At 48.6% G+C, this 25,399-nt stretch overlaps 1 protein-coding gene across 1 annotated transcript; it reads left to right on the forward strand.

The window, feature by feature from the left end:
- Positions 1-1,011: 1,011 nt before the first annotated feature.
- Positions 1,012-24,187, forward strand: ELK4 (ETS transcription factor ELK4). Its single transcript, XM_053997975.1, is given in 6 exon segments — positions 1,012-1,152; positions 9,691-9,906; positions 11,172-11,756; positions 11,758-12,102; positions 14,623-14,739; positions 15,900-24,187. Coding segments are annotated over 5 exon segments (1,353 nt in total). The 5' UTR covers positions 1,012-1,152; positions 9,691-9,699; the 3' UTR covers positions 15,999-24,187.
- Positions 24,188-25,399: the final 1,212 nt, after the last annotated feature.

Here is a 25,399-nt window from a genome sequence, read left to right on the forward strand (position 1 = left end):
GGGAACAGCCCACGTCTGGGAATGCCCAACATTGGGAATAGCCAACATTGGGAATGGCCAACATCTGGGAATGGGAATTCCCAATATCTGGGAATGCCCAACATTGGGAATAGCCAGTATTGGGAATAGTCAATATTGGGAATGGCCAACATTGGGAATGACCAGTATTGGGAATATCCAACATTTGGGAATTCCCAACATTGGGAACAGCCAACATTGGGAATATCCAACATCTGGGAATGCCCAACATCTGGGAATGGCCAACACTAGGAATAGCCAGCATTGGGAATAGCCAATATTGGGGTTAGCCAACATCTGGGAATGGCCAGCATTGGGAATAGCCAATACTGGGGTTAGCCAACATCTGGGAATGGCCAGCATTGGGAATATCCAGCATTGGGAATAGCCAATACTGGGAATATCCAACATTTAGGAATTCCCAACATTGGGAATAGCCAACATCTGGGAATGGGAATTCCGAACATCTGGGAATAGCCAACATTGGGAATGCCCAACATCTGGGAGTGGTCAGTATTGGGAATAGCCAGTATTGAGAATGCCCAACATTGGGAATAGCCAACATCTGGGAATGGGAATTCCCAACATCTGGGAATATCCAACATTGGGAATATCCAACATCTGGGAATGGCCAATATTGGGAATATCCAACACTGGGAATGCCCAGCATTGGGAATATCCAACATCTGGGAATGCCCAACATGTGCAGAGCCCCAGCTGCACCTCCGCCTGCCCGGGGGAACACCCAGCCGGGCTCCTGGCACGTCCCTGGTGCCACGGACGGACACGAGAGCGGCACAGCAGCGCCGAGAAGAGAAATTTAGCGTCGGATTTCCTCAGAACTGGGAAAAACTGGGAGAAGCAATTCCAGAGGGAGAGCAGGAGCGGGGAAAGCGAAGCCTGTTCCCTTCGCCCGCACCCTCTGTGCTCAGGATCACGGATCGTGTATTTCCTGGCAAAATACAGCGGCTTGTTTTTAATTTTTGAACCGTTCTGACGCGCTGCGCCCCGTCCTCCCTCAACACCCGGAGCGGGGAGAGCAGACCCTGCGCGCTCGGCCCACACCCCCTGAGCGGCGGGCGGGGAGCTGGGGGCGCGGCGGGGCCGGTTCGGAGCCGGTTCGGGGCCATTCGGGTGCGTTCGGGGCCGGTTCGGAGCCGGTTCGGCGCCATTCGGGTGCGTTCGGGGCCAGTTCGGGGCCATTCGGGTGCGTTCGGGGCCGGTTCGGGTCTGTTCGGGGCCATTCGGGTGCGTTCGGGGCCGGTTCGGGGTGGTTCGGGGCCATTCGGGTGCGTTCGGGTCCATTCGGGGCGGTTCGCGGCCATTCGGGGCACTTCGGGGCCATTCGGGTGCATTCGGGGCCGGTTCGGGTCTGTTCGGGGCCATTCGGGGTCGGTTCGGGGCCATTCGGAGTCGTTCGAGGCCGGTTCGGAGCCCGTTCTTGACTGTTCGGGGCCGGTTCGGGGCCATTCGAGGCCGGTTCGGGGCATTTCGGGGTCGGTTCGGGGCCCGTTCGGGGCAGTTCGGGGCCGGTTCGGGCCATTCGAGGCCGTTCGAGGCTGGTTCGGGGTCGGTTCGGGGCCGGTTCGGGCCATTCGAGGCCGTTCGAGGCTGGTTCGGGGCAGTTCGGGGGCGGTTCGGGCCATTGGAGGCCGGTTCGGGCCCGGGCCCGCGCACATGGCCCGGCCCGGGCACCGGGACCGCGCGTCCCGCCCGCGCCCCAGGCCCCGCCCCCAGCCCCGCCCCGCGCCCGCAGCGCTCCCTCCCATTGGCCCGCGGCCTCTCGGTGCCGCGCTCCGATTGGTCGCCTCCCGCGAGCTCCGCGGGCCCGTGGGCGGAAGCGGCGCTACGGCGGCCGCGGAGGGTCCCCGCGCGCGCGCGCCCCCGGCCGTGTCGAAGGCGGCCGCCCCGCGCTGCCCGCCCGGGATGCGGCCCCGGCGGCCGGGCCGGGCATGAGGGACGGCGGGGGGGCCGCGCCCAGCACCGGCACCCGACGGCACCCGGGCACCGGCGGGGCTCCTCCTCGGTGAGCGGGGGCGGAGGGCCGCGGGGGGGGAGCGGCGGGCCGGGCTGCGGGGTGCGGGCGGTGCCCCCGGGCTGCCCCGGCCGCCCCTCGGTGCCGGCACCGGGCACGGAGAGCGGCCGGAGCCGGGCCGGGGGGAGCCTGCGGTCGGTTTGGGTGCAGGGTTGAGCGGCTTGGTTCGGTCCCGGGGGTGCTTGGTGGGATGCTGGCGGGTTTTGGGTCCAGGAATTGGATTTTTGGGTCTAGGGGTTGTTTGGAGTCGGAGGTTGGTTGGTGGGATCCTGGAGATTTTTGGGTCCAGGAACTGTTTTTTTGGGATCCAGGGGTTGTTTGGAGTGAGAGGTTGAGATCCCGGAGATTTTGGGATCCAGGGTTGGGTGGTGGGATCCTGGAGATTTTTGGGTCCAGGAACTGGTTTTTTGGGATCCAGGGGTTGTTTGGAGTGAGAGGTTGAGATCCCGGAGATTTTGGGATCTAGGGCTGGGTGATGGGATCCTGGAGATTTTGGGATCCAGGGTTGGGTGGTGAGATCCCGGAGATTTTGGGATCCAGGGTTGGGTGGTGGGATGCAGATTTTGGGATCCAGGGTTGGGTGGTGGGATGCAGGACCTTTTCCAGGTGCAGGAATTGCTTGTTTGGGTCTAGGAGTTGTTTGGATCCAGGGATTGCTCGGTGCAGTCCTGGGGTTTGTTCGGGTCCAGGGCTTGCTTGGTGAGATCCGGGAAATTTTTGGGTGCAGAAATTGGCTGTTGGGATCCAGGGGTTCCTGGGTGGGATGCAGGGAATCTTTGGGCGCAGGAGATTTTTGGGTGCAGGGCTTTGCAGGCTGAGCCCAGCCGTTGTTTGGATCCAGGGTTTGGTTGTTTGGCTCTAAGAGCTGCTGGGTTTTTGTTGGGTTTTTTTTTTTTAATTCTTCACCACTATTATTTTTTTTTTTTCATCCTCCCGCACTCCCCTGTCTGAGCTGGGTGGATTCCTGCCCACATCAATAGGGGAGGCAGAGGAGAAAGTATGCAAATCCTGCAAATCCTGCTTTTTATTTGGTGTTCTCCCGTCCACACACACACATCCCATACCTGTATTCCACCTCCCTTCCTCTCCATCCCCAAAAATCCCCAGCAGGGCTGGACAACCTCCAGAGCTGTGCTGGGTTTTTAAGGGCTGAATTCATATTTTGGCTGGATTTTTAGGGAGCAGCTCCCGAGCAAGGCCGGGCTTTGCTTTGGAGGCTCTGGCTGTTATCAGGATCTCTCTCCCCGTTCCCACCTGCCCCATCCCTCTGCCTGACACGGGGATTTCGCCTGGGCTGTTTATTTTTAGGGTCTCTGTGCCTGTTTGCAGGGAAGAGTTGTTCCATCGCCATGGCAACGGGGCTGAGTGTACCATAAACATTGTTCCAGGGGAGCTTTTCCAGCTTCAATCCGATTTCCTTTTCACCATCCAGAAGGAATTTTAACCTGGGATTTTTGGGTTTTTTTTTTTGGTGGGGGGGAAGGGGGTTATTCCTGCTCTGAACTGAGGATGATTTTCCTTCCAGCAGAGGGATTGTTCCTGTGCAAGCCAATTTAATCTGCTGTTGGTAAACACTCGGCCCAGATGAGGAGGAAGTGAGTGTAATCTCCTTAGGAGCTTCCAGGAAATCAGAGTTTTTATGGAACAATCCCAGCAGGGTCACAAACCCATCAAAGGCCTTTTGGTTTTGAAGTTTCCCATCCCCTCTGTGTGTCCTAAACCTTCCCTTTCATATCCTAAACAACAAAAAAAAAAGAGTTAAGAAAGGAATAATGCTGATCCAAGGGTGGAAAATCAGGGAAATTGGGTCTGTCCATAAATCAGGGGTGGGATGTGAGGCAGGGATGGAGCAGAGGGGTTGCAGCAGCTGCAGGAGTTACACAAAGTGGGCTCTAAAATCCCCTTTTCCCCCTGTTTTCCGACAGGTTGAACATTAAAAGTCAGGTGTGGTCATCAAAACCGTATTTGATAACAAAAGGGGGCCCCTTTTTTGTCAGGATTTAAATATCCCCAGAAAGCTGCTTGGCTCATCTGCTGCCAACCTGAGTCTGCAGCCCTGAGTCCCGTGGAAATCCTGATGTCATTGTTGTCCTTCATGGTTTGTTCCTGAGCTTGGCTAATTCAGAAAGGCAGGGAAGGCCAGAAAACACGGAGGAAAAATTGGGAAATACAAAGAAAAAGAAATATTTCCTTCTCAGGGTTTAGAAGCTGAAACAGTTGGTTCCTAACCCCCCAAATATTTGATAAAACACCTTAATTTTGTCTCAAGGGGCGCTCAGTTTTTGAGCCGGGGAGACAAAATTTATTGCAACATTTGTTTTGAGTTTAAAAAAAAAAAAAAAGAGGCTTGGAGTGGAATTAGGCAATGAAAACTCTGGAGCAGCTCTTATCATGAGGACATCCTTCAGCATTTCCTTCCAAGGAACTTCCTGCCTTGATAACCACGGCTTCTCCTTCACAATAATCTGATTTTCCTGCCTGGACTGGGAACAACGGTGCAGGGAATGCCAGAGGCAAGGGGAAAACAAGAATTTCTTGGAGTTTGGGGTGCTTTTTCCTCATTTTTTCCTTGATTTTTGTTGTTTATTAGAGATGGTTTGATTGGAGTATTACTTGGAAAGCTTCCAGGGGTTAGAATTTTTTGAGGGAGTGTAGAATTCTGCATCTGTAGTTGGAATTCTTTGTTTAATTCCTTTATTTTACACATTTAAGAGGCTTTTACCTGGCATTTCACCTGAGTGTGCTCTGGAAAAGGACTCAAATCCCTGCTGTGCTTCCCACCAGGTCAGGGTATGGAATTTTGGACAGTAGATTTGTGGATTTTTTGTTTTGTTTTTTTTTTTTTTTTGACAGCAGGCTCTTTCTAAACTTAATTCAAATTGATAAAATCCTAAAAGTACTGGTTCAGGTGAGTCACAGCCCTGGGAGCTGGAAAAGCTTTTAGGAAAGGGATATTATTATTATTAGGAATGGGATATTGCTGGTGAAGCTGGATTTATTTTGATATTTTAATTGGACACTTCATCAGCCGTGTCACTACAATAAAAGGCACGGGGCAGCCATTTATTTATTCATTTCTTTAATTGAACAAAGAAGGGGAGGGGGGAGGAAATCCTGCTGAGGTTTTGAGGTTTTCACTGTGGCCTTGGGCCTGTGACCTCCAAAATTCTCCTTCACCCAACTCTGTTTGTTTTCCTGGAGCAGCCACCAAGGCCCTGTGTCCACAGCACAACAGAGCAGGAATTATTGCCTGCAGAATTCCTCCTGCTCGCACACCGTGTTAAAAATCCCTGCCAATGGCTTTGGGAAGTGTGCTGCAATCACAGCAAGCTCTGCTCTCCTGGAATTCCCTCAAATTTCCTGAATTTTCCTGGGATTTCCTAGATTTTTCTGGAATTTCCTGGATTTTCCTAGAATTGAAGCCTTGATTTGCTCACCTGCACCACGAGCTTCCCCAGACCTGTTGCTGCCTTTATTCCAGTTTTTATTTCGGAGCTGTTTCTGTGTCTCCCTGCGTTGCCTCTGCTCCCAAGGCCCTTTTTTGGGGCTGGCCCCTCGCTGTGACACTGGGGACAGCTGTCACCGTGCCAGCTCAGCCGTGCTGGGGATGGTTTTGCTGTGTGCCTGGGATGTCCTTCCTTTCCTCTGGGCCTTTCTTCCTGTCTGGGGGGCCCGACAAGGCTTTTTATTCAGCCCATCTGCAGAAGTCATCAGGCTGCAGATGCTTTACCAGAGGCTGCTGCAACAAATGGAGGTGAAAGATTATTGGGGATTATTTGGCGCTGAGTCAAAGCACAGGAAATCTGCCAGAAGACCTCGAAGGAGGGGGTTAGGACAGGCCTAAACCCCCCTAATCCTGCCTTAACTCCCTTCCCAGGGCGTGCAGAGGGAGCACAGAGGGTGAATATTTGGATTTATTGTGCCACTTCCTAAACTCCTCTGTGATTGCACCCTCCCATTCCCAGGAAAAGCCGAGCCTCCAGGCCCTGTAATCCCACAGAGGGCGAGAGACAAATCCCAAATCCTGGCTTTTCTGGAGAAACTCCTGCAAAGGCCGGGCCTCCAGCAGAGCTGCAGCAGCAGGAGAGGCTCAGGTTTTTTGGGAGCTCTGTGCCAAACCCTGGCAGCTCCTGCTGAACTCCCAGGGTCACCCGTAGGCGTCGGAGAAGATCTCAAGACAATAATAGTGCTCTATTTTAGCTCCCTCATTACAAAGCTGAGCTGCCCTCTGCCTCTAGCAACTATTTTTTCCTCCTGCTCACATGGTGCAGGAAGGGAAAGGCTCTCAGGCTCATTCCCTTTTCGCTTTTCCTTTCTCTTTTTAGGAGGGAAAAGAGCCTTCAGCCAAGGATGTTGTGCAGCGGTGTGTTTGTAATTATTGGTGTGCTCATCCTGGAGGAACAGCAGTTGGGCTTAGGAGGGTTTTTGTGCTGCTGGAGAGCTGTGAGAGGAGGAGAGTGGGGCCTTTTGAGGAAATTTGAGAAGTTGAAATGCTGTTTGCAAACTGAGAGAACATTTCACCCTCAGTCATGTGGGGCAGGGGGGTCTTGAGCCACTTTTCATCCCTGTTGGTGCCAAGGGAAAGGCTCAGGAAAGGCAGCAGCTGCCTCCTGCCCTGCGTGCTGGAGAAGGAAAAACCTTCTCCCCACATTTGGTGGTGCTCAGCTCACCTGTGCTGGTTTTGATTTTACATCTTGTGTGATGGATTTTTTTATATTCTGCTTTTTCCTGGAGAAACAAGAGGGTTTTTTAATGTGTTTTTCTGCTTTGGTACTAAAGTTAAATGAGACACAACATCCTGATACACATTGGACTTTCCCAGCTAACAGCTCTCTCCTCTGGATTCTGAAGGGGCAAAATCCACCTGTGATCCCATTGCTTTGCCCAAGGTTGTTTTCTGGCCTTCCCTTTGGATAAAACTCCTCATTCCCCATTTCTTTGAAGCTTCTGTGAGGTTCCACTGCGGGATCTCCACCATTCCCTGGAGATGAATGCAGTGAATATTTAAGAAAGAGGAATATTCATTCTGTTTTATGCAGTAAAACCCATCCATGAACAATTCCAGAATCCTCTCTGCTGCTGTTCTGTGACAGCCAGGGAATCAGTGAGGCCTCTCCACCCTTTTAACGTTTCTTAGACAAGACTTTTCCAAGCTGGGGATGTGCCATGTGTCCTCTGAGTGATGGACAGAATCGTGACATGCCTGAAGCTGCAAATGCCAGAAACATCAGGAGGAACTTGATCAAAATTGCACTCCAGCACAGTCTGTAACTCTGCCCCTGGCTGAGGATCCTTCCAGCTGGAAAATGCAGGATTTGAGCAGCGTGAACTCTTAAACTTTGGTAAACGCTCCTCAGAACGACTTAGCTCATCTCTGGGAAAGTGTTTTTGGGTTTTTTTTTTCCCTGTTTGTTTTTTAATATCTAGTATTTTCCATCATTTTGGCCACTCTCTGTGTGCTGTTTCACAGAACTTCGTGGTGCTCTGTGCATCTCCAGCTGGATTCCAGACCAGCTGTGACCTGGGCAGCAACACTTGTCTTGGGAATTAACAGCAAGGTGGAACTTCCTCAAGGGAAGCAGCCTCGTGAAGTAGCACCAGTTCAATTCTGGGATGAAAGCTGCGAGGATTTTTAGCAGGAGGGATGAGGGGAAAAAAAAAAAAAAAAGCCTTTGCCACTGTGAAATCCTGTTGCTAATCTGATTTCCACGTTGCATCAGTTTGGTGCAGTGCTCCCAGAGTGCTGGAGATAAACGCAGCGTGGGAATAATCACTCGGCTTCGTTTGCCTGCTCTCTCTTAGCACATCTCAGTGCTCCTGACAGCTCTGCTGGCTGGCAGAACCAAGTCCTCGTGCTCTCCACGCCACCACGTGTGGCTGCATCATCCCTGTGGATAACGAGGCACAGCCCCGGCGTTCCCAGTCTGGGATGTTGGGGGCAAATGGCAACACCAGGCGGTCCTGGAAGGGTTTTAAGGTGTCTGCAGGGTCCCTAAATCCTGTATGGACCAGCTGGCACAGCACAGAGCAGTGTGGGAAGAGTCTGGAAGCACAGCCTCCAGTTTCTTCGAGTGCCGAGCAATTAATTTGGGCAAGCAGGGAGCTGTAGGTGTGCAGTAATTAACAGGGAAAGCACCTCGGGCCAGCCTAACGAGGGGGTGTGGGTGTCCTTCACTTGGAGATTGTTCCACCTAATTGCAGCAATTTACCTGCCTGGATCAATGTCACATCAGCCCGTGTGCCATGAGGCAGGGATTCTGCACAAGGGCTGAAATGGCACGGGCTGTGCCCAGGAAGGTGCCATGCCCCGGGGCACCTCGTTTTCCCTGTGTGCACTGTCAGCTCGAATCCTGTCCCAGGGCTCCCTGAGCGCTCAGCCTCTCCCCTGGACACACTTCCCTTCCTTATATAGGGCTGGAGAAGTGCTGGGCACTAATGAGATTGGAATAAAAGGCTTTGGGAGCAAAGATGAGCTGGCAGGGCGGGCTGGATCTCAGGCTGAGCCCTGTGTACAGACACATCAACCAACACCAGCCTGGCTCCTGCTCCCTGAGGCTGGGCTTGGTGCCTTTGCTTTGGAGCTTGGGATTAGTGTTTGAATATCAAACTCACCCAGATGGAGCCCCTAGACCTCCTTTACTTAGGGGGAAAAATAGAGTGGTTATGTATATCCAGTGTTCTTCACTATCCCAGAGTGTTTTTAATTCTGTTTTTATTTCACAGGAAGAAATTTAAGCTGTGGTAATTAAACAGTTCTGGACTAAGAATCTATAGGAGGTGCTGAATTAATATTTTGCCTGGTTTAATTCACACTGTATCTTATCCAGAATGATGAGTGTTCTGCTTAAAAATATTTGTGGAAATACTCTTTGGTGTAGTCAGAAATGGTCGAGGTGAAATGTTATCTGCCTGGTCTGTCCTTGATAAATTTATGCATCAACAACTTTAGAGCAGGAATCAACTGGCAAATATCAGTCCTAGAAAGTCCCAGCCTAAATCATTGATGTGGGTTAGACATGGCAGGAATGGAGAGCCGAGCAAAGGCAGTTTTTGGAATAATTTTAATTTAGTTTTGTGTTGACTCTCATTAAAAAAAAAAACAGGGGTGATACCTGGAAAAGAAAGATTTGAAGGGAGATTGGGGTGATTCAGAGGCTGGGATGAAAACTGAGGGGAAATGGAATTGTTTTGGCCCTGGCATCTTCCTGGAGCTTTGCAGTTCCTGGCTGTGCTGTGTTCCCTCCGAGCTGGGAGCAGGAAAGGAGGAGGTGAGGGGGTGGTTTGATCCCTACCTGGGTGTACCTGAGCTCTTTCTCACAAAGCGGCACAAGCCGGAGTGGGTGAACATGGAACAACTTGGAAACATTTTTTTTGGGGCTAGTGACTCACTGCAACTTACCCAAAGTGACCTGATTTAGTTAAATGAGGCTAAATATAACCCATGTGAAAAGTACTGACATGTGGGAGGAGACGCCAGAGTTGGCACTCAGCCCCTCAGTTCTGCAGGGAACATCTTTCACGACTGGTGACTAATAATTTTTTTACTCTTGCTGGCTTTGGAAATAACAATCCCTGCTCAATTCCCCCTCCTCTTGTAGGGAAATGCTCCGGGCTTAACCTGCCTTTGTGAATTGCAGCTCTCTGCTATGGACAGTGCCATCACCCTGTGGCAGTTCCTCCTCCAGCTGCTCCAAGAGCCCCAGAACAAGAACATCATCTGCTGGACCTCCAACGACGGGGAATTCAAGCTGCTGCAGGCAGAGGAGGTGGCCAGGCTCTGGGGGATCCGCAAGAACAAGCCCAGCATGAACTATGATAAACTCAGCCGGGCGCTGCGCTACTACTACGTGAAGGTGGGCTGGAAATCCTGCTCCAATCCTTATCCCTCTGAGCTGAGGAGCTTTGTTTCCTCCTCCTCCTCCAGGGGAGGGGTGGCACTGCTGTGTCTCTGCCAGGTTGAAGGAGGTTGGGCTGCTTTGTTTAAAGGTGTTGGGTTGGTTTTTTAAATCCCGTTCATTGCTGCGCTGTTTCCTCCTCACTGGTGTCTTGGTGCAAAGTGTTGGCTCGGTGTCTTTGCCAATACAAATGTGCCTTTGGCTCCTAATCCCCCTTCCAAAAATACACACCCTTGCAAGGGTTAAAATCCAGCTAAAGCACCGGGAGAGGATGATGATGGAGCACGCGAATATTGCACCACCTTCAGATCTCTTTGCAGCTTTCTCTTTACCTTTATTTCTTCCAAAAGAAACATCTTTCAGCCCGAAGCATTTTTATTTTCTCTGTGTATTCAGAATGTCACCTTCAGTTTGACCACTGTTTTCAGCCCAGCAGAGTAAGAAGCTTTTGTTTATCCAACATCTTCGAGTCTCACCTTTGTTTCCCTTTAGCCCACGACTGCTGGTGTGTGAGTGGAGCAGATAAAAATAACCCCCAGTTTCTGAGGAGCCTCAGCCTGGAGCAGGTGGGAGGGTGCTGGTGTTCATCACTGGGTGCCACAAATCTGCCTCGGTACTGAGAGATCTCAGCAACAATCAGGGAATGATAAATAAGGATAATTCCAAGTCCAAAGTGTGTGTGGCATTTCGCTGAGGAGCAAAACAAGTTTGACAGATGCTCTTCTGTGGTATTGAAATAACTGATGAGCCTGCATTCTGCTGACGAGTTCAGCTGCTTATTTTCCTTTATTATCATCTTGTTAAGAATAAAGGTGGTTTGATTTGAAGTGCAAACTCTCAATTCTGCAGTCCTGGAGAAACCCTTTAGCAAGTTTTTCTCTTAAATTACCAGTAGTGTACCCAGCTGAGTGATCCTTGATGGGGCTAATGGGCATTTTTTGATGTTAAACAGGATTTCTTGGCAGTTTTTAGGCTGTTTTTAGTAAGTTTCATGTCAGGTTAAGCTCACCTGTTGCAGTGTTTTGTCTGCCAGCTCGGGGAGCAGAACTGGAACATGCAGGGTGTTTTTAAAACAGGAAAAGAAGAAACAATCTTTTTTCTTTTTTTTTTTTTTTGGCTGAAAGATTACAGACTTTAATTCCTCTGCCTATTTTAGGCAGTGTTTGTAGGAAGAAAATTAATCTGAAGAAAGGCCTAAATATACTTTGTTTTCTTCCCTCCAGAATATCATTAAGAAGGTGAATGGGAAGAAGTTTGTGTACAAATTCGTGTCGTACCCAGAGATCCTGAACATGGATCCCCTCGTGGTGGGCCGGATCGAGGGGGACCCCGAAATGCCCGGCTTTGGGGAGGTGACCAGCGCCCCCAAGGACGTGGAAAGCTGTGGGAAGGAGAAATCCCAGTCCTGTGCCAAGTCCTCCAGCCGCAACGACTACATCCACTCAGGCCTGTACTCCTCCTTCACCCTCAACTCCCTCAACTCCTCCAGCGTGAAGCTCTTCAGGTCCATCAAGATCGAGAACCCGGCCGAGAAGCTGACGGAGAAGAAACCTCAGGACCCCACCCCCTCTGTCATCAAGTTTGTCACCATGCCCTCCAAAAAGCCTCCCTCTGCCCCCCTGGTCTCCACCGCTTCGGCAGTGGCTGTCACCTCCACGGTTCCTGCCACCCCCACCGTGTCCTCCTCGCTTCCCCTGGGCTCCGAGGAGACTCTGCAGACCCTGGAGACGCTCGTCCTGCCCAAGCTGACCGTCCCCGAAGCTCCCCCAGCACCTTTGCCAAACTTGAGCACCAGCTTCACCCCGACCCCCCCCCATGTCCTCAGTTTCTCCCACCCTCCAGGTGCCCTCCACGCCCCCCTCGCCGCCCCTGAGCTCCAACCCCGACCTGGACATTGACACGGACATCGAATCTGTGGCTTCCCAGCAGCTGGAGCAGGCCCAGAGCCTCCAGCACCAATCCCCAGAGCCCAAAGAGCAGCAGGATTCAGCTGGGCTGGAGAAGGAATTTGCCAATCACCTCTCCAGGTCGAAAAAACCCAAAGGGCTGGAGTTGGCTCCCACCCTGGTCATCACAGGCAGCGATCCGAGTCCTCTGGGCATCCTGAGTCCTTCTCTCCCAACTGCTTCTCTTACTCCAGCACTTTTCTCTCAGGTGACCAAATTCCCTTCAATTCCCTTCCTGCTTGCTTTTCTTTTTTTTTTTTTCTTTTTTTTTAAACTAACAATAGTGATGATGTTATGCTCGAAAACAGCAAGTGGAAAATGAATAGTTCATTGTAGGCGGAGATTTGAAACTCAGGATGTCACTCCCTGGTTGGTTTTTGTGGTTTTTTTTTGTTTTTTTTTTTTTTTAATCAAACACAAGTTTGGTGTTAACTCACCCCAAAGTGTGCCCACGTGCTGGGCATGCACACAGGGCTGGCATGTGGAGGCAAAACCCAAACCAGCTCCAGCAGGATTTTGTAAACCTTGCCGGGGGGACAGTGAATTATTCCTAAACCCTGCCCCTAAACCCTTCAGCTGGGCCTGAAAATCCTTCATTATTCCTAAACCCTGCCCCTAAATCCTTCAGCTGAGCCTGAAAATCCTTCAAAAGCAGCCCCACAGAGGTGTCTGCTGAGCTTTTTTTTACTCAGTTAGTAGCATTTAGTTAAAGCCAAAGTCTTGTGAGCGAGCAGCAATAAGAGCAGCTGCTTAATTTGGTTGTTATCTTTGTGTGGGAAAGGAGAGCTTTCATGTCTCATGGAAAACTTGGAAGAGAAGTGAATCCAGCAGGGCTGTTAAATCATTCTGTATCTCTGCAATCTCTCCCCTGCAATAAATTGGAATTAGAATGAAACCGTGGGGGAGCTGCTGGTTGAAAACTGAAATGGCTGAAGAGGGGGGAAAAGGGAAAAACCAAAATCCAAGTGGAGTTGTTCTTTTGGCACCCTGGGAAGAGCTTGGCTGGTGAACCTGGGATATTCAGGAGCTGGATGGAAACTCCTTTTGTTGTTGCTGGCATTGTCAGTGGCACCAGGAGCAGGCCTGTGCCCACTGGTTTTTATTTTATTTTTTTTCCTTTTTAAATCCAGAATCCCACTTTTCCAAAGTGCTGGATTGGAGGAGCTGCTCTGCTGGGGCTTCCAGCAGGATTTGGGGAAGGAAGGGTTGGATTGCTCAGCCAGGGGAGGGAGGGAGAGCTGGATGGGGCTGGCAGGGAGGAGCAGGAGCAGGAGGAAGGAGGGAATGGGAGTTCCTGGCAGCTGAGGGGGTGTTGTGGCTGGAATTCCAGGGGAAAGGATGGAATTTCCCTGTTGGAATTCCACGGGACAGGCTGGAATTCCATGGGAAGGGCTGGAATTTCCCTGGTGGAATTCTGTGAGTAAGGCTGGAATTCCAGGGGGAAGGCTGAAATTTCCCTGCTGGGATTCCATGGGGAAGGGCTGGAATTCCATGGGGAAAGGCTGGAATTTCAGGGGGAAAGCTGGAATTCCATGGGGAAGGCTGGAATTTCCCTACTGGATTTCTGTGGGAGAGGCTGGAATTCTACGGGAAAGGCTGGATTTCCATGGGAAGGGCTGGGATTCCACGGGAAGGGCTGAAATTCTGTGGGAAAGGCTGGATTTCCATGGGAAGGGCTGGAATTCCATGGGAAAGGCTGGATTTCCATGGAAAGGGCTGGATTTCCATGGGAAAGGCTGGATTTGGAGGAGAAAGGCTGAAATTTCCCTGATGGGATTATGTGGGAGAGGCTGGAATTCCATGGGAAGGGCTGGATTTGCAGGGGAAAGGCTGTGATTCCATGGGAAAGGCTGGAATTCCATGGGAAAGGCTGGATTTGCAGGGGAAAGGCTGTGATTCCATGGGAAAGGCTGGAATTCTGTGGGAAAAGGCTGGAGTTCCGTGGGAAAGGCTGGAATTTCCCTGCTGGAATTCCGTGGGAAAGGCTGGAAATCCATGGGAAAGGCTGGAATTCCATGGGAAGGGCTGGATTTCCATGGGAAAGGCTGGAATTCCACGGGAAGGGCTGAAATTCTGTGGGAAAGGCTGGAATTTCATGGGAAAGGCTGGATTTTCAGGGGAAAGGCAGAAATTTCCCTGCTGGGGTTCCAGGGGAAGGGCTGGAATTCCGTGGGAAAAAGCTGGAATTCTGTGGGAAAGGCTGGAATTCCACGGGAAGGGCTGAAATTCTGTGGGAAAGGCTGGAATTTCATGGGAAAGGCTGGATTTTCAGGGGAAAGGCAGAAATTTCCCTGCTGGGGTTCCAGGGGAAAGGCTGGAATTCCATGGGAAGGGCTGGAATTCCATGGGAAAGGCTGGAATTCCATGGGAAAGGCTGGAATTCCATGGGAAGGGCTGGATTTGCAGGAGAAAGGATGAAATTTCCCTGCTGGAATTCTGTGGGAAAGGCTGGATTTTCAGGGGAAAGGCAGAAATTTCCCTGCTGGGATTCCACGTGAAGGGCTGGAATTCTGTGGGAAAAAGCTGGAATTCTGTGGGAAAGGCTGGAATTCCACGGGAAGGGCTGAAATTCTGTGGAAAAGGCTGGAATTCCACAGGAAGGGCTGGATTTTCAGGGGAAAGGCAGAAATTTCCCTGCTGGGATTCCACGGGAAGGGCTGGAATTCCGTGGGAAAAGGCTGGAATTCCGTGGGAAAGGCTCTCACAGGTGGTTTCCCTGCCTTTGCAGACTCCCATCCTGCTGACTCCCAGCCCTCTGCTCTCCAGCATCCACTTCTGGAGCACCCTGAGCCCCGTGGCTCCTCTCAGCCCTGCCAGGTTGCAAGGTGCTAACACCCTCTTCCAGGTGAGTGCCACGCTCCTTTCTCCAGGGATTTCCAGTCCCTTCCCCAGCACACCTGCAGGGATCAGTTATTCCCAATATTTGCAGCAGAAATAAAACAGGAGTTGTTGCTTCCTACCCTTTTTGAGAGCGTTAATTTCAGTTTTTTTTACTCAGGATATTGTAAATGTTGGTGTTTCAGGGATGGGTGAAATTCACTGCAGCACAGACTGCTTTAGAGAGAGATTACTTTTCTTTTTTAGGTCTGTTCTTCCTGTAAAAATTTCCTCCCCGTAACTCTTTTTTTTTTTTTTATTTTTTTGGTTGGGATTTTCCTGAATTTTGAGATTTTCCACTCTATTGGTTGTTCCAATCATTCCTGATGAGAAATATTAATTAATCTCACAACTAATGAGGAGAAAGAGTGTGTGTGTGATCTCTGTGATGATGTGTGGCACAGTTTTTGATGATTTTTTTATGGAAGAAATCCATAAAATTCCTCCCTGTGAGGCTGCCACAGTTGCCCAGAGAAGCTGTGGCTGCTCCTGGATCCCTGGAAGTGTCCAAGGCAGGGTTTTTTTTTTTTACTATATAGGAAAAAATCCACTATATTTAAGAAAAAAAAAACTCCTTTATTTGTAATTCTCATGTTTTTCCCTCACACTTCCACCCTGGCACTGGAATTACCACATTTGCTGCCTGAATTTGCTGAGGCAAAGGGTAGATTTGAACCAATTTTGATTAAATTTTCATTCCATTCCGTTGAAATGAAAGAACTTAATGAAATCTTCTGGGCTGGGATCTGTCATCTCCATGGAGATGAAGGAAGTTCCTCATCTGTGCCACGAGGATAGGGAATAAACAAGGAGGGCTGAAATGGCACCGGATATTTCAGCCTGGAAACAGCTGATCATTAACTGAGGGGCAATTTACACCCTGTTTTCCTCACAACCTGCATTAAAGTCACGTTTTAATGAGGATATGGGGCAGTGCTCAGCTCAGGGGTCACTGTGACACCGCTTGGTGTTAAAAAATAAATTAAAAGTGAGAAGCCAGGAGCATCCTTGAAATCTGAGCTGGTTTTTCTTTGTTTTGTTGTTGCATTTGGGTTTGTTGGTTTTTTTTTTGTGCACAGACACTGGAGGAGCAGTGGGTTTTTTGATGATTCTTGTTTTATCTCTTAGTTCCCATCAGTGCTGAACAGTCACGGCCCATTTACGCTCTCTGGACTGGATGGACCCTCCACCCCCGGCCCCTTTTCCCCGGATCTCCAGAAGACATAGCACATGGAATTCCTGCAAAAGGACACCCTGGCCAGCAAGGCAAAGATGGGACACTTCCCTTCAACCACCTTTTTTTTAAAAACGAGCAGTTTGTAATTCCACAGAGGTTCTCGACACTCGTAGTCGTTGCCATTCCCAAATCAAAAAAAAAAAAAAAAAAAAAAAAGCAGCCTTTTTTTTGCAAAAATTCCCCCTTTTTTTGGAAGAACCCAGGTTGGGAATGTATATGCAAACGCCTTAATAGGAGCTGCAGCTCCAGTCTCTTCTCCTCCTCGGTTTGGAAGGTTTTTCCCCCGTGTCCAAAAGGAATTTTGGGTGATGTTGCAGCAACTGAGTCTGCACTGACTGCAGCAGACAGCACCAGAGGAGGCTTTTCTCTGTGACTCTTGGAAAACAACAAACAAACCCCTCTGTTCTTCTGCTTCCTGTGCTCAGCAAGGAGAGCCCTGAATCCTGATGGAAGCTGGCATTCCAGGAAAAGTTTGGGAATGGGGTGTGTGCTGTCAGCTCTGCCCCGGGGGCACCAGAACTTGTACGGCAACAAAAGCAGCCAGGGCTTTTCTGCTGCCTGTTGTCTCTTTTATTTTTTTTTTTTCCTTTTGCAGGGAGAAAAATTTTTTTTTTTCCAAGGATTTATTTCAAGTTTATGTCCAGGACAATTCCGTGGAGCCCCTGGGAGAAGAGGTGGGGCTGGATTTTGGATGCTTCCCTGCCCTCCTTCCCATCCCGTGAGCGGTTGGGATGAGCTCCTTTCACTTCTCACAGAGTTTGAATGCTGGAGTCCAAACATTTCTTGTGCCAGAGCCTGGCAGCTCCCTGCTGGATCAGCAGCATGGGAGGGTTTTCCCTGCCGTTTTGGGGGATTTTCCCTGGGTTTTGGGGGATTTTCCCTGGGTTTTTTGGGGGATTTTCCCTGGGTTTTTAAGGGAGGTTGCTGCCTGACCTGCAATTCCAGAGCCCAGCAGGGTGAGTGAGAACAGCAACATCCCAGCATTAGTGTTGCTCCTCTTTTCCCCACAGTTCTGGAAAAGCTTCCTGCTTTTCCCCACGAGGAAAAGCTCCTCTTTTGCCAGCTCTCACCCCAGGTTTTGCAGTGGAGCTGTTGATTTATTTTTTTGGAGGGAGCACTGACCCCAAAGCAGGCTGAGGGGTTCCACGGGGTTCGAGCTCGTGGTAAATCTGCTTTCACCTCCTTGGTGTCCTGGATTAATAATGCAGGATTGTTTGCCAGAGCCCTTGGAGGTGAGATGGAATTTGTAGGTGGATTTTTACACCTCAGGAGGCCTTGTAAGAAAACTGAGGGCTGAAAAGAATGAGAGCTGCTCCTCTCTCAGCCCCTCGGTCTGGGTGTGTTGGGCTGTGGGTCCGTGTCCTTCCAATGTGGAGCATCTGATGTCAGGCAGCAACTTCTGGGTTTGAGCTGGGGCTCTCAGAGGATCTTCCCCATAAAATATTCCCAGAAAACAGATGGAGACATCTCTTTCCTTCAGCATCCTCCGAGCTGCCATGAGCAGAGGAAGATTTTTCCCCTCTCCAGCACGAGGAGCTGACAGTGTTTGCTGTAAATACTGCACCTAGTCCATGGATAAGTGGTGAACTCAAACTTTTCCAGAGGTTTTTTTTCCTTCTGCCACTTTTGCAGGCTTGGAATTCCCTTTAAAGCCACAACACCCAGGACTTTTCTTTTCCTGCAGTGATGTTCCCTTTCTATATCCTGCCATTGAGATACAGAAAAACCACTTTTGTGTGTTCCTGACGTGACACCTGGGACAGGTGGGTGGAACAGAGTCGCTTTTTTTGGGCATTGTTCACCTGCCCAGGGGAAAAATGGGAGAAAAAAATATTCCTTTTTCAGGTGGAGAAGCAGGGAGTGAGCTCATGGAGTGACCTGTCTTCCTGTTGGCTCCTGTCAGAGGCAAAAAATGCTTCACATTTAGACATCAGCAGATGCAGGAGGAAGTTCCTGCGCCAGCAGCTCTTAAAATGTGCAATATTGACCTTTTGTTTTAATTTAATTTTTATTTTTGAAATGCAGAAGCGAAGCTGCAGGTGATCATGAAGAGCAGGCATCTGGAATTTTTTTTTTTCTTGGTTTGGTTTGCATGTTTGGAGCCTGCTCTGGGAAATTTCTTGAGCTATGTATAAATAGCAGCACTTTGGTTGGTTCAGGTTGGCCAATTTTATGCCTACCAAATACGTGGACTTTTGACATTTGCAGGCTGGGATTCGAATTGAAAATTCATGAATGATGAGCACTAAAAACTTGCAATTTAATTGCTTCCCTTCCCCCTTGTTCCCCTGTGGAGAAAAGCCAAGTTTAGCTGTTGAAAATTTGTGCACTTAATTCTTTGTGAGCTTTTATGGCTTTGGGCAGAGGGTCAAGCCCAAAAAAAAAAATGTTCTTTGTGGGCTCCTGCTCCTCTCCAAGAAGCTTCCCAAAATTGCTGTGCCACAGAGATCCGGGTTTTCCTCTGGGAATGCTGAGTTCCTGTGGAAGTGCAGCCAGGATGGGAAGGTTTCCACCAGGTAAAACCCAGCAGGCAGGGAAAAAAAAAAAAAAAAAAAAATCTGAATGAGAAGCTCAGGAGGCAGCTGGGAAAGCTCATGGATAAAGGGAGAGGAGGTGGGAGAGGAGCAGCTTTTGCTGCCTTTTCTCCACTGCAATTTTCAGGTCACTTAAGGGAATTTTTCCTTGTGCTTGTGCTGCCTGATGGGGCACGCTGAGTGACAGGGAGCTGCCAGCTTTTCCTGGATCACATTCCTGACAGAGCCTCCCTGGGGGCTCCGTTCTGTCACTGCTGGTTCTTTAGGTCACTTCAGGAGCAGTTTTGTGCAGCTCCTCACAACTTGTTTTTAATTTAGCCTAGGGCAGGTGGGGTTAGAGTAGATTCTGTTTTAGTTCTGTACCGTGGTGATTTATTAAAAAAAAAAAATTAAAAATGCAGCATTACAGAAGCTTTTTTTCTTAGGTTCCTGTTGCTGGAGTAGCCTTGGTTTTGTGGAATGCTTGGTAATTTTTTGCATCAGTTCTTTCCTGGCTGGCTTGGGTTTTGTGGAAGGTCAAAGCATTTGGAAGAAAAAGCATTTTGGTAGAACAAAAGAGTTTGGTAGAAGACAGACAAGAACCCAGCATCCCCCCCCCCCAGCTTCTGGAGATGGGAATAAATCCCTAAGATTCAAAAATCTGGTAGGATTTAGGGGCATGGGAGCTGAACTCGTGTCTTGCTTCTGGGAATCTCTTGGATTTTTGGTTTATTTTTCCACGGGGAGCTGCTGCTGCTGCCTGGGCCATGGCTCTGTTTGGGATCCTGCATTTTCAGGGGAGCAGCCCCTGCAAGCAGAAAAATGGCTCATGGTTATGGAACCCTTGGTGTTCTGTCTTCCCTGGGAAGGTGATCCTGGTAAAAAGAGGGTGATGGAGGAATTCTGGGTTTTTTTTAGCAGCAGCTTTAGGTTTAGAGCTTTGTTGCAGACCTGTCCTCAGCAGGGGATGTGATTCCTGTGCCCAGATTTTGGCACATTCGAGCTCTGTTTTGCAATAGGTCAGGAAGGGAAAAATTCCTGGAGTTGGCCAATTCCTTGTTTTCACTTGGAGCATCCCAAGGCTTCAGGATCCGTGGAATCTTTGGGATGATGGAGTGGTGTGTGAGAACAGGAGGGCTTTGGTTGGGATCATTTCCCCCTCTGATGCATTTTCAAACCTCAGCTAGCTCACAAATGGAATATTTGGGGTTTTGAATGTTCATTCTGAGGGCAGTGAAGCTGCTGAGGTGCAGATCTCCCTTCCCCAGCTTCCCCCAGCCCGGGGAGCTGCATCCCTGTGGGATTCCCTGGAGATTCCAGCTGGGATGGAGTGAAGGGCCCTGCTCCCCTCCTGGAGCTTTTCCTCCAGCTCAGATCACAACCTGCAGCTCTGCCCCTCTCTCGTGGGTTTATTCATTTATCATTTATTGACCTTTTTTTTTGGTTTTTTGCTCCTGTTTCCTGGCAGTTTTTGATGTGCTCTGCAGTTGAACCTCTCCCATTTTTAAGGCAGATTTGTTTCCAGTCCACCTCAGTGTTGTACCGAGGGCCTCTCTTGGTGTTGTCCTCTCTGGAAATCAACCTCAGCAGTGGGTCAGGGAATGATGTTAAAATCCACAGGTACTTAACAACTTTTTGAGTTGTGGGTGACTATTTTGGTTTGTTTCCTTCCTCAGCTCTGTGAGGAATAGAATCTGGAAGAGTAAAAATGGGAAAAAAAAAAAAAAAAAGAAAAAGAAGAAGAGACCTTTTTGGCCTTTGAGTGGTGGGGTGGTTTTGTCTTAAAAATCAGAGTGGGTGTTGCAAGCAGCCCCTGAGAGGGGCCCAGAATCCCTGAATATTCCCTCAGGAGCTCTCCAGGATGTTTGAGGAGGCTGGTGCTGCCTAAACAGAGGCGTTTATGGCTTGATTTGGAGTTAATTAAGCAGCAATTAGCAGTGGCTGCTGAGTGTGAGCAGATCCAGGGGGGTGGGACAGGCTGGAGCTGCTGGGATCACAGCTGGCAGAGGAAGATTTTGGGATCAAATGCAGGGACAGTTTTGTGTCCCTTTGCCTTGGGGAATGCTTGTTCCCCTCTGGTTTTAGAGCTGAGAAGTTGGTTTGGAATAATAAAACTAGGGGTAAAAAAAAAAAAAAAAAAATCAAAAAAGGGAGAAAATTCCAGGGAAACACAGCAGTCCTGTGTGAGGTCAGGGCAGCTGGAATTCATCTGGGGGTGAATCCTTCTCCAGCAGGAATTCTGGGAGGCCAGAATCCTGGGAATCAGCACACATCCAGCAGCAGCCCCAGCTCCCCTGGGCTGGGCAGCTTTTTGTGTCTTGGAGGGATTTAAATCAATTTAAAATCCATTTTTAGCCACTGCAGCACCCCCATCCAGCTGTGTGCTGTTCACTCCTGGAGTGCACATCTGGTTTGGGAAGGTGATTTTGGCAGCTGCTCCAACTTCCCTGGGCTGGGCAGGTTTTTTGGGTTTTTTTTGTGTGTGTGTCTTGGAGGGATTTAAATCAATTTAAATCAATTTTTTAGCCACTGCAGCACCCCCATGCCATCCAGCTGTGTGCCAGTGCTGTCCTGCTCATTCCTGAGGCATTTTTGGGGCACAGAATTCCACTGGGAGCAAGGGAGGGGAGAGGTGGCTCTGGCCAGAGAGAAACCCTTGGGAATGGAACCAAATCTTCCTCCAAGGCTGATTTTAGTCAGGAGGACAAAGCAGAGGAGGCACCAGGGCAGTGCTGCCCCTTCCTGTGGGGATTCCCTGAAGGGCTCGGAGCAGAAAGGGGAAATTTTGGGTTTGGTGTCAGTAAATCCTGAACTGAGGGATTTTATTCCTGCCTTTATGCCAGGAACAAGCAGGAAAATCAGGAGAATGTGTTCCCTGCAGGTTGTTTTTCTGTCTGACCACAGGTGGGCAGGGCCCTGTTTATCCCTGGATATTCCAAGATTTTTGCTGTTGGACCAGCAAAATGTCTGCTTCCTATAAATTATTTTGGAACAAAACCACCCTAAAACTGGCAAAAAATGAATTTTGTTTCCACCTCCCAAAGAAAGCAGCAGATTTTGCTTGTGGAGCTCTTCCAGGCAATGATGAGAAGCATGCTCAGAGCTGAAAAATTGTAAATTTTTTTTTTAGATTCCTCAGTGTTTAAGTCTGCCTGAAGCACACGTGGCTCATGCCTGGCAGGATGTGTTCCCAAAAATCCATATAAATATCCCCATCCTCCCTCTGAGCAGATTCTGCACTCTGCAGTCGCCACTTTGAAATATTTTGCACTCCCTTGGGAGGATTTTTTGGGGTTTTTTTCCTTCTCTTTTAGCACTCCTAAACCAATCCTGCCCCAGCGTGCACTCGTGAGTTGCCAAAGGTTTTATTTTTTTGATGTTGTTGATTGCCACATCTGAAAAAGAAAAAAAAAAAAGTGTCTTAAATGTGTTTTTGAGTAGTTTTGTGTGCATGGAACAAAAGTTTGGGCTTGATTTCAGAGATGTCTCTGCTGAGGTTGTGCTGCAGGAGGATTTCATCTCAAAGCAGGGGTGGAACAGGAGAATCCTGACCCTTTGGAAATCAGGGATCCGAGTGGAGGCAGCGAGGAGAGGCTGGAGCTGATTCCAGAGCCCATTTCAGCAGTGCTGTACCAATAACTGGAAGCTCTTGTTTATTTTGATTTTTTTTTTCCTCTTTTCTTTCCTTTGGGGGTGATTTTTCTGTGTTTTTTGGAACACAGGGAGGCTCTGGGGGTGGCCTGTGCATGATTCCTGGGCTGTGCTGTGTGCTGGGGTGGGGGGCTCCAATATTCCAACCCCTGGCTTTGCTCTCAGCTCCTTGGGATGTGTTTTGGGGTTGGTTTATTTTGATTTTTCCCTAGCATGTCCTAACCCCTCCAAGCTTTGAGACTAGAATTGTGTTGACTTTTTTTTTTTTTTAATTCTCTGTCGTTGTTGTGCTGTTGTTCAGTTGCACAGAGGTTTTTTTTTTCCTATGTATAAAATATACTTTTGAAACGTTTCATTCTCTGTGAACAGGGTTGAGATTTTATTCTTTGTAGCTTTGAAAAAGATCCTAAAAATTCCCTTTTCCAACCTGTTTTGTAGCCTGTTGCAGTGTTACCAGATGGCCTTATGTACGTCACAGTGCTTTGTGATGGGTACAGTAGCACATTTAATGCTTCTTCCCCTCTGTTTTTTAGAGCTGAGAAGTTGATTTGGAATAAAAAAGCCAGGAGAGGGGGTGGAAAAAAAGGGAAAAATTCTAGGGAAACACAGTGGTCATGTCCTCTAAAAGGAGATCAGGGCAGCTGGAATTCATCATCCTTCTCCAGCAGGAATTCTGGGAGGCCAGAATCCTGGGAATCAGCACACATCCAGCAGCAGCTGCTCCAGCTCCCCTGGGCTGGGCAGGGGTTTTTGTGTGTCTTGGAGGGATTTAAATCAATTTTAAATCCATTTTTAGCCACTCCAGCACCCCCATCCAGCTGTGTGCTGTCCTGTTCATTCCTGGAGTGCACATCTGGCTCGGGAAGGTGATTTTGGGGTGGGTTCCTTGCTGGAATTTTGGATTCCTTTGGAATTTTCAGGCTGAGCTGGGTTCTTGGCAGTTCTTTTTTTTTGGGGAGCTGGGAGCAGATCCCTCCCTCTGGAACTCTGGGCTGGAGTTTTACCTTTCCCACTTCGACCTTGCTGGGATTTTCAGAACAATCAGTGGGGAAAACTCCCCTGAAAGGAGCAGGAGGGGGAACGTTTCCAGTGGCTCTTTCCAGAACAGAGTTGCATTTTTCTTTTCTCTATAAATATATATATATAAAAATATATATATATAGTACAAATTCAAGAGGCAAAGTTATGTTGTAGTGAGTGTCTGAAACTTCCTACACTGGAGACTTTTCTGGACAAGACAACTGTAAAAGTCACCCCTCGTTCCAGCTAGGTGACCCTGCCTGGGACAGAATTGCTTCTCAGTCTAACTTTTTATTTTTAAATACCTTATTAGAGTATCTTAATGCCATTGTGTTTAAAAAAAAACAAACAAACAAACAAAAAAAGCTGGTATGTAATGCAAGTACATAAATAGCCAAAGTTTTCAGTAATTGTTCAGTGTTACTAAATTTTGCTTTTATTTAACCTTCTGAGATAACATTTAGGAAGACCTTCAGCGTGTAAAATCATCCTGAAAATTCAAAGTATGAGCAACTGCATTAGGGCAGGGATGGAGTTGTTTGAGCACATTTCAGGTTTGAATACAATTGGGAGGCAAAGTTTTTTAGGATGCAGAATTTCCTTTGTGCTGTCCTGACACTTCAAAGTGACAAACGCTGCTTTGGCAGTGGCTCTTTGGGAATTGTTATTCAAACATCACGAAGGTCTTTCCTGAGAAATCAGGTGACTTTTTTCTATTGCTTCGATTTTTGTGCAAAAAAAAAAAAAAAAAATTACAACAAAATAAAAATAAAAAAATCAATGTATTGCAATTTTTTTTTTTTTTAATGGGGTGGGAATAGTTAAAGAAAACTATTTTATGTAAGAACTGACAGAGGGATTTTGCTTTGTATAATGCAAGCTGGCTTTAAAAAAAGCATTGTAGCAAATTATTCAAGTCAATCATATGTTAATAGTTATGTGCAACCAGACATGCAAAACAATTGTATTTTTTTAAATAAATATTTTTAACAAAGTTTCTGCTCATTTGGCTGGTTTTTTTCTTTTACTTTCAGTAGAGAAAATAGAAAGTTACAGCTGCAGGGGATGTGATAAGGAGGGAGTTCATCAGACTTTGAGGTAAATTGTATTTTAAAGTGTTTTGCTAAATCAGGTGCTATTCTGGTGAAAATTCCCTTAAAATAGGATTTTTTTCCCCTCTAAGTAGCCAAAATGGAGGTTGGAATTACCGAGGCAAATAAATGTGATGGTGGATTTTACCTGAGGAGAGATTGAGCTCTGTTTTACCAAAGCTGCCAGCCCTGCTGTGACACAAACTGAGGAGGTTCCTTCCCAAATTTTGGTGCTCATTTCCTCCCAGCAGGGCCCAGGGATGCTCTCGTGCTGGGAGGGGCTCAAGGCAGGACAGATTGAGGGTTTATTTTGCTGTAAATGGGATTTTGCAGTCTGTGGGTGTTTTATTCCTGGTGGTTTATTCTGGGCAGGTCCAGGAGAGGAACAGTGGCATCCTGTGGAGCTGGGGAAGAATTACAGCCCGAGTGGGGTTGGAATGGAACTGGGATCAAATCCCAGAAGGGTTTGGGATGGCAGCATCTTAAAAACCTCCTCATTCCATGGGCAGGGACATCCCCCCATCCCAGGGTGCTCCAGCCTGGCCTGGAATTCGGTTTAGTTTCAGTACAGGATCACAGAAGAGATTCCAGCTGTGGGATTGGAGGCAGGAAGTCCAGGGATGAGCTAAACCCAGAATTCAGCTGCACTGACCCGGTCCAAACTCACCTTGAGGGAGGAAAATGGCAATTCAGCAACTCCAGGCTCTGTTCTACAGGAGTTGGTGGAGATACTGAATGGCAGGGAAGAGCTGCTGCTTGGAAAAATGGAAATTTCCCAGAGAATCTGTGGCTGCCCCATCCCTGGAAGTGTCCAAGGCCAGGCTGGAGCAACCTGGGAGAGTGGGAGCTGTCCCTGGCCATGGAATGAGGAGGTTTTTAAGATCCTGCCATCCCAAACCCTTGTGGGATTTGATTCCAGCCCTAGCAGAGATTCCAACCCCAGAGCAGATCCCATTCAGGCTCTTTGGGATTTAAGGTCTCTCCCAACCCAAACCATTCCACAACTCTTCAAATGCCAAAACCAGTTTAATTAAAAAACAAAACAAAACAACAAAAACAAAAACAAACAAACAAAAAAAAAACCAAACCAAAACAACCCACCTGTTAGATTTTAAT

Source organism: Vidua macroura, chromosome 24, assembly GCF_024509145.1.
Source record: "Vidua macroura isolate BioBank_ID:100142 chromosome 24, ASM2450914v1, whole genome shotgun sequence".
Classification (NCBI taxonomy): Eukaryota; Metazoa; Chordata; class Aves; order Passeriformes; family Viduidae; genus Vidua; species Vidua macroura.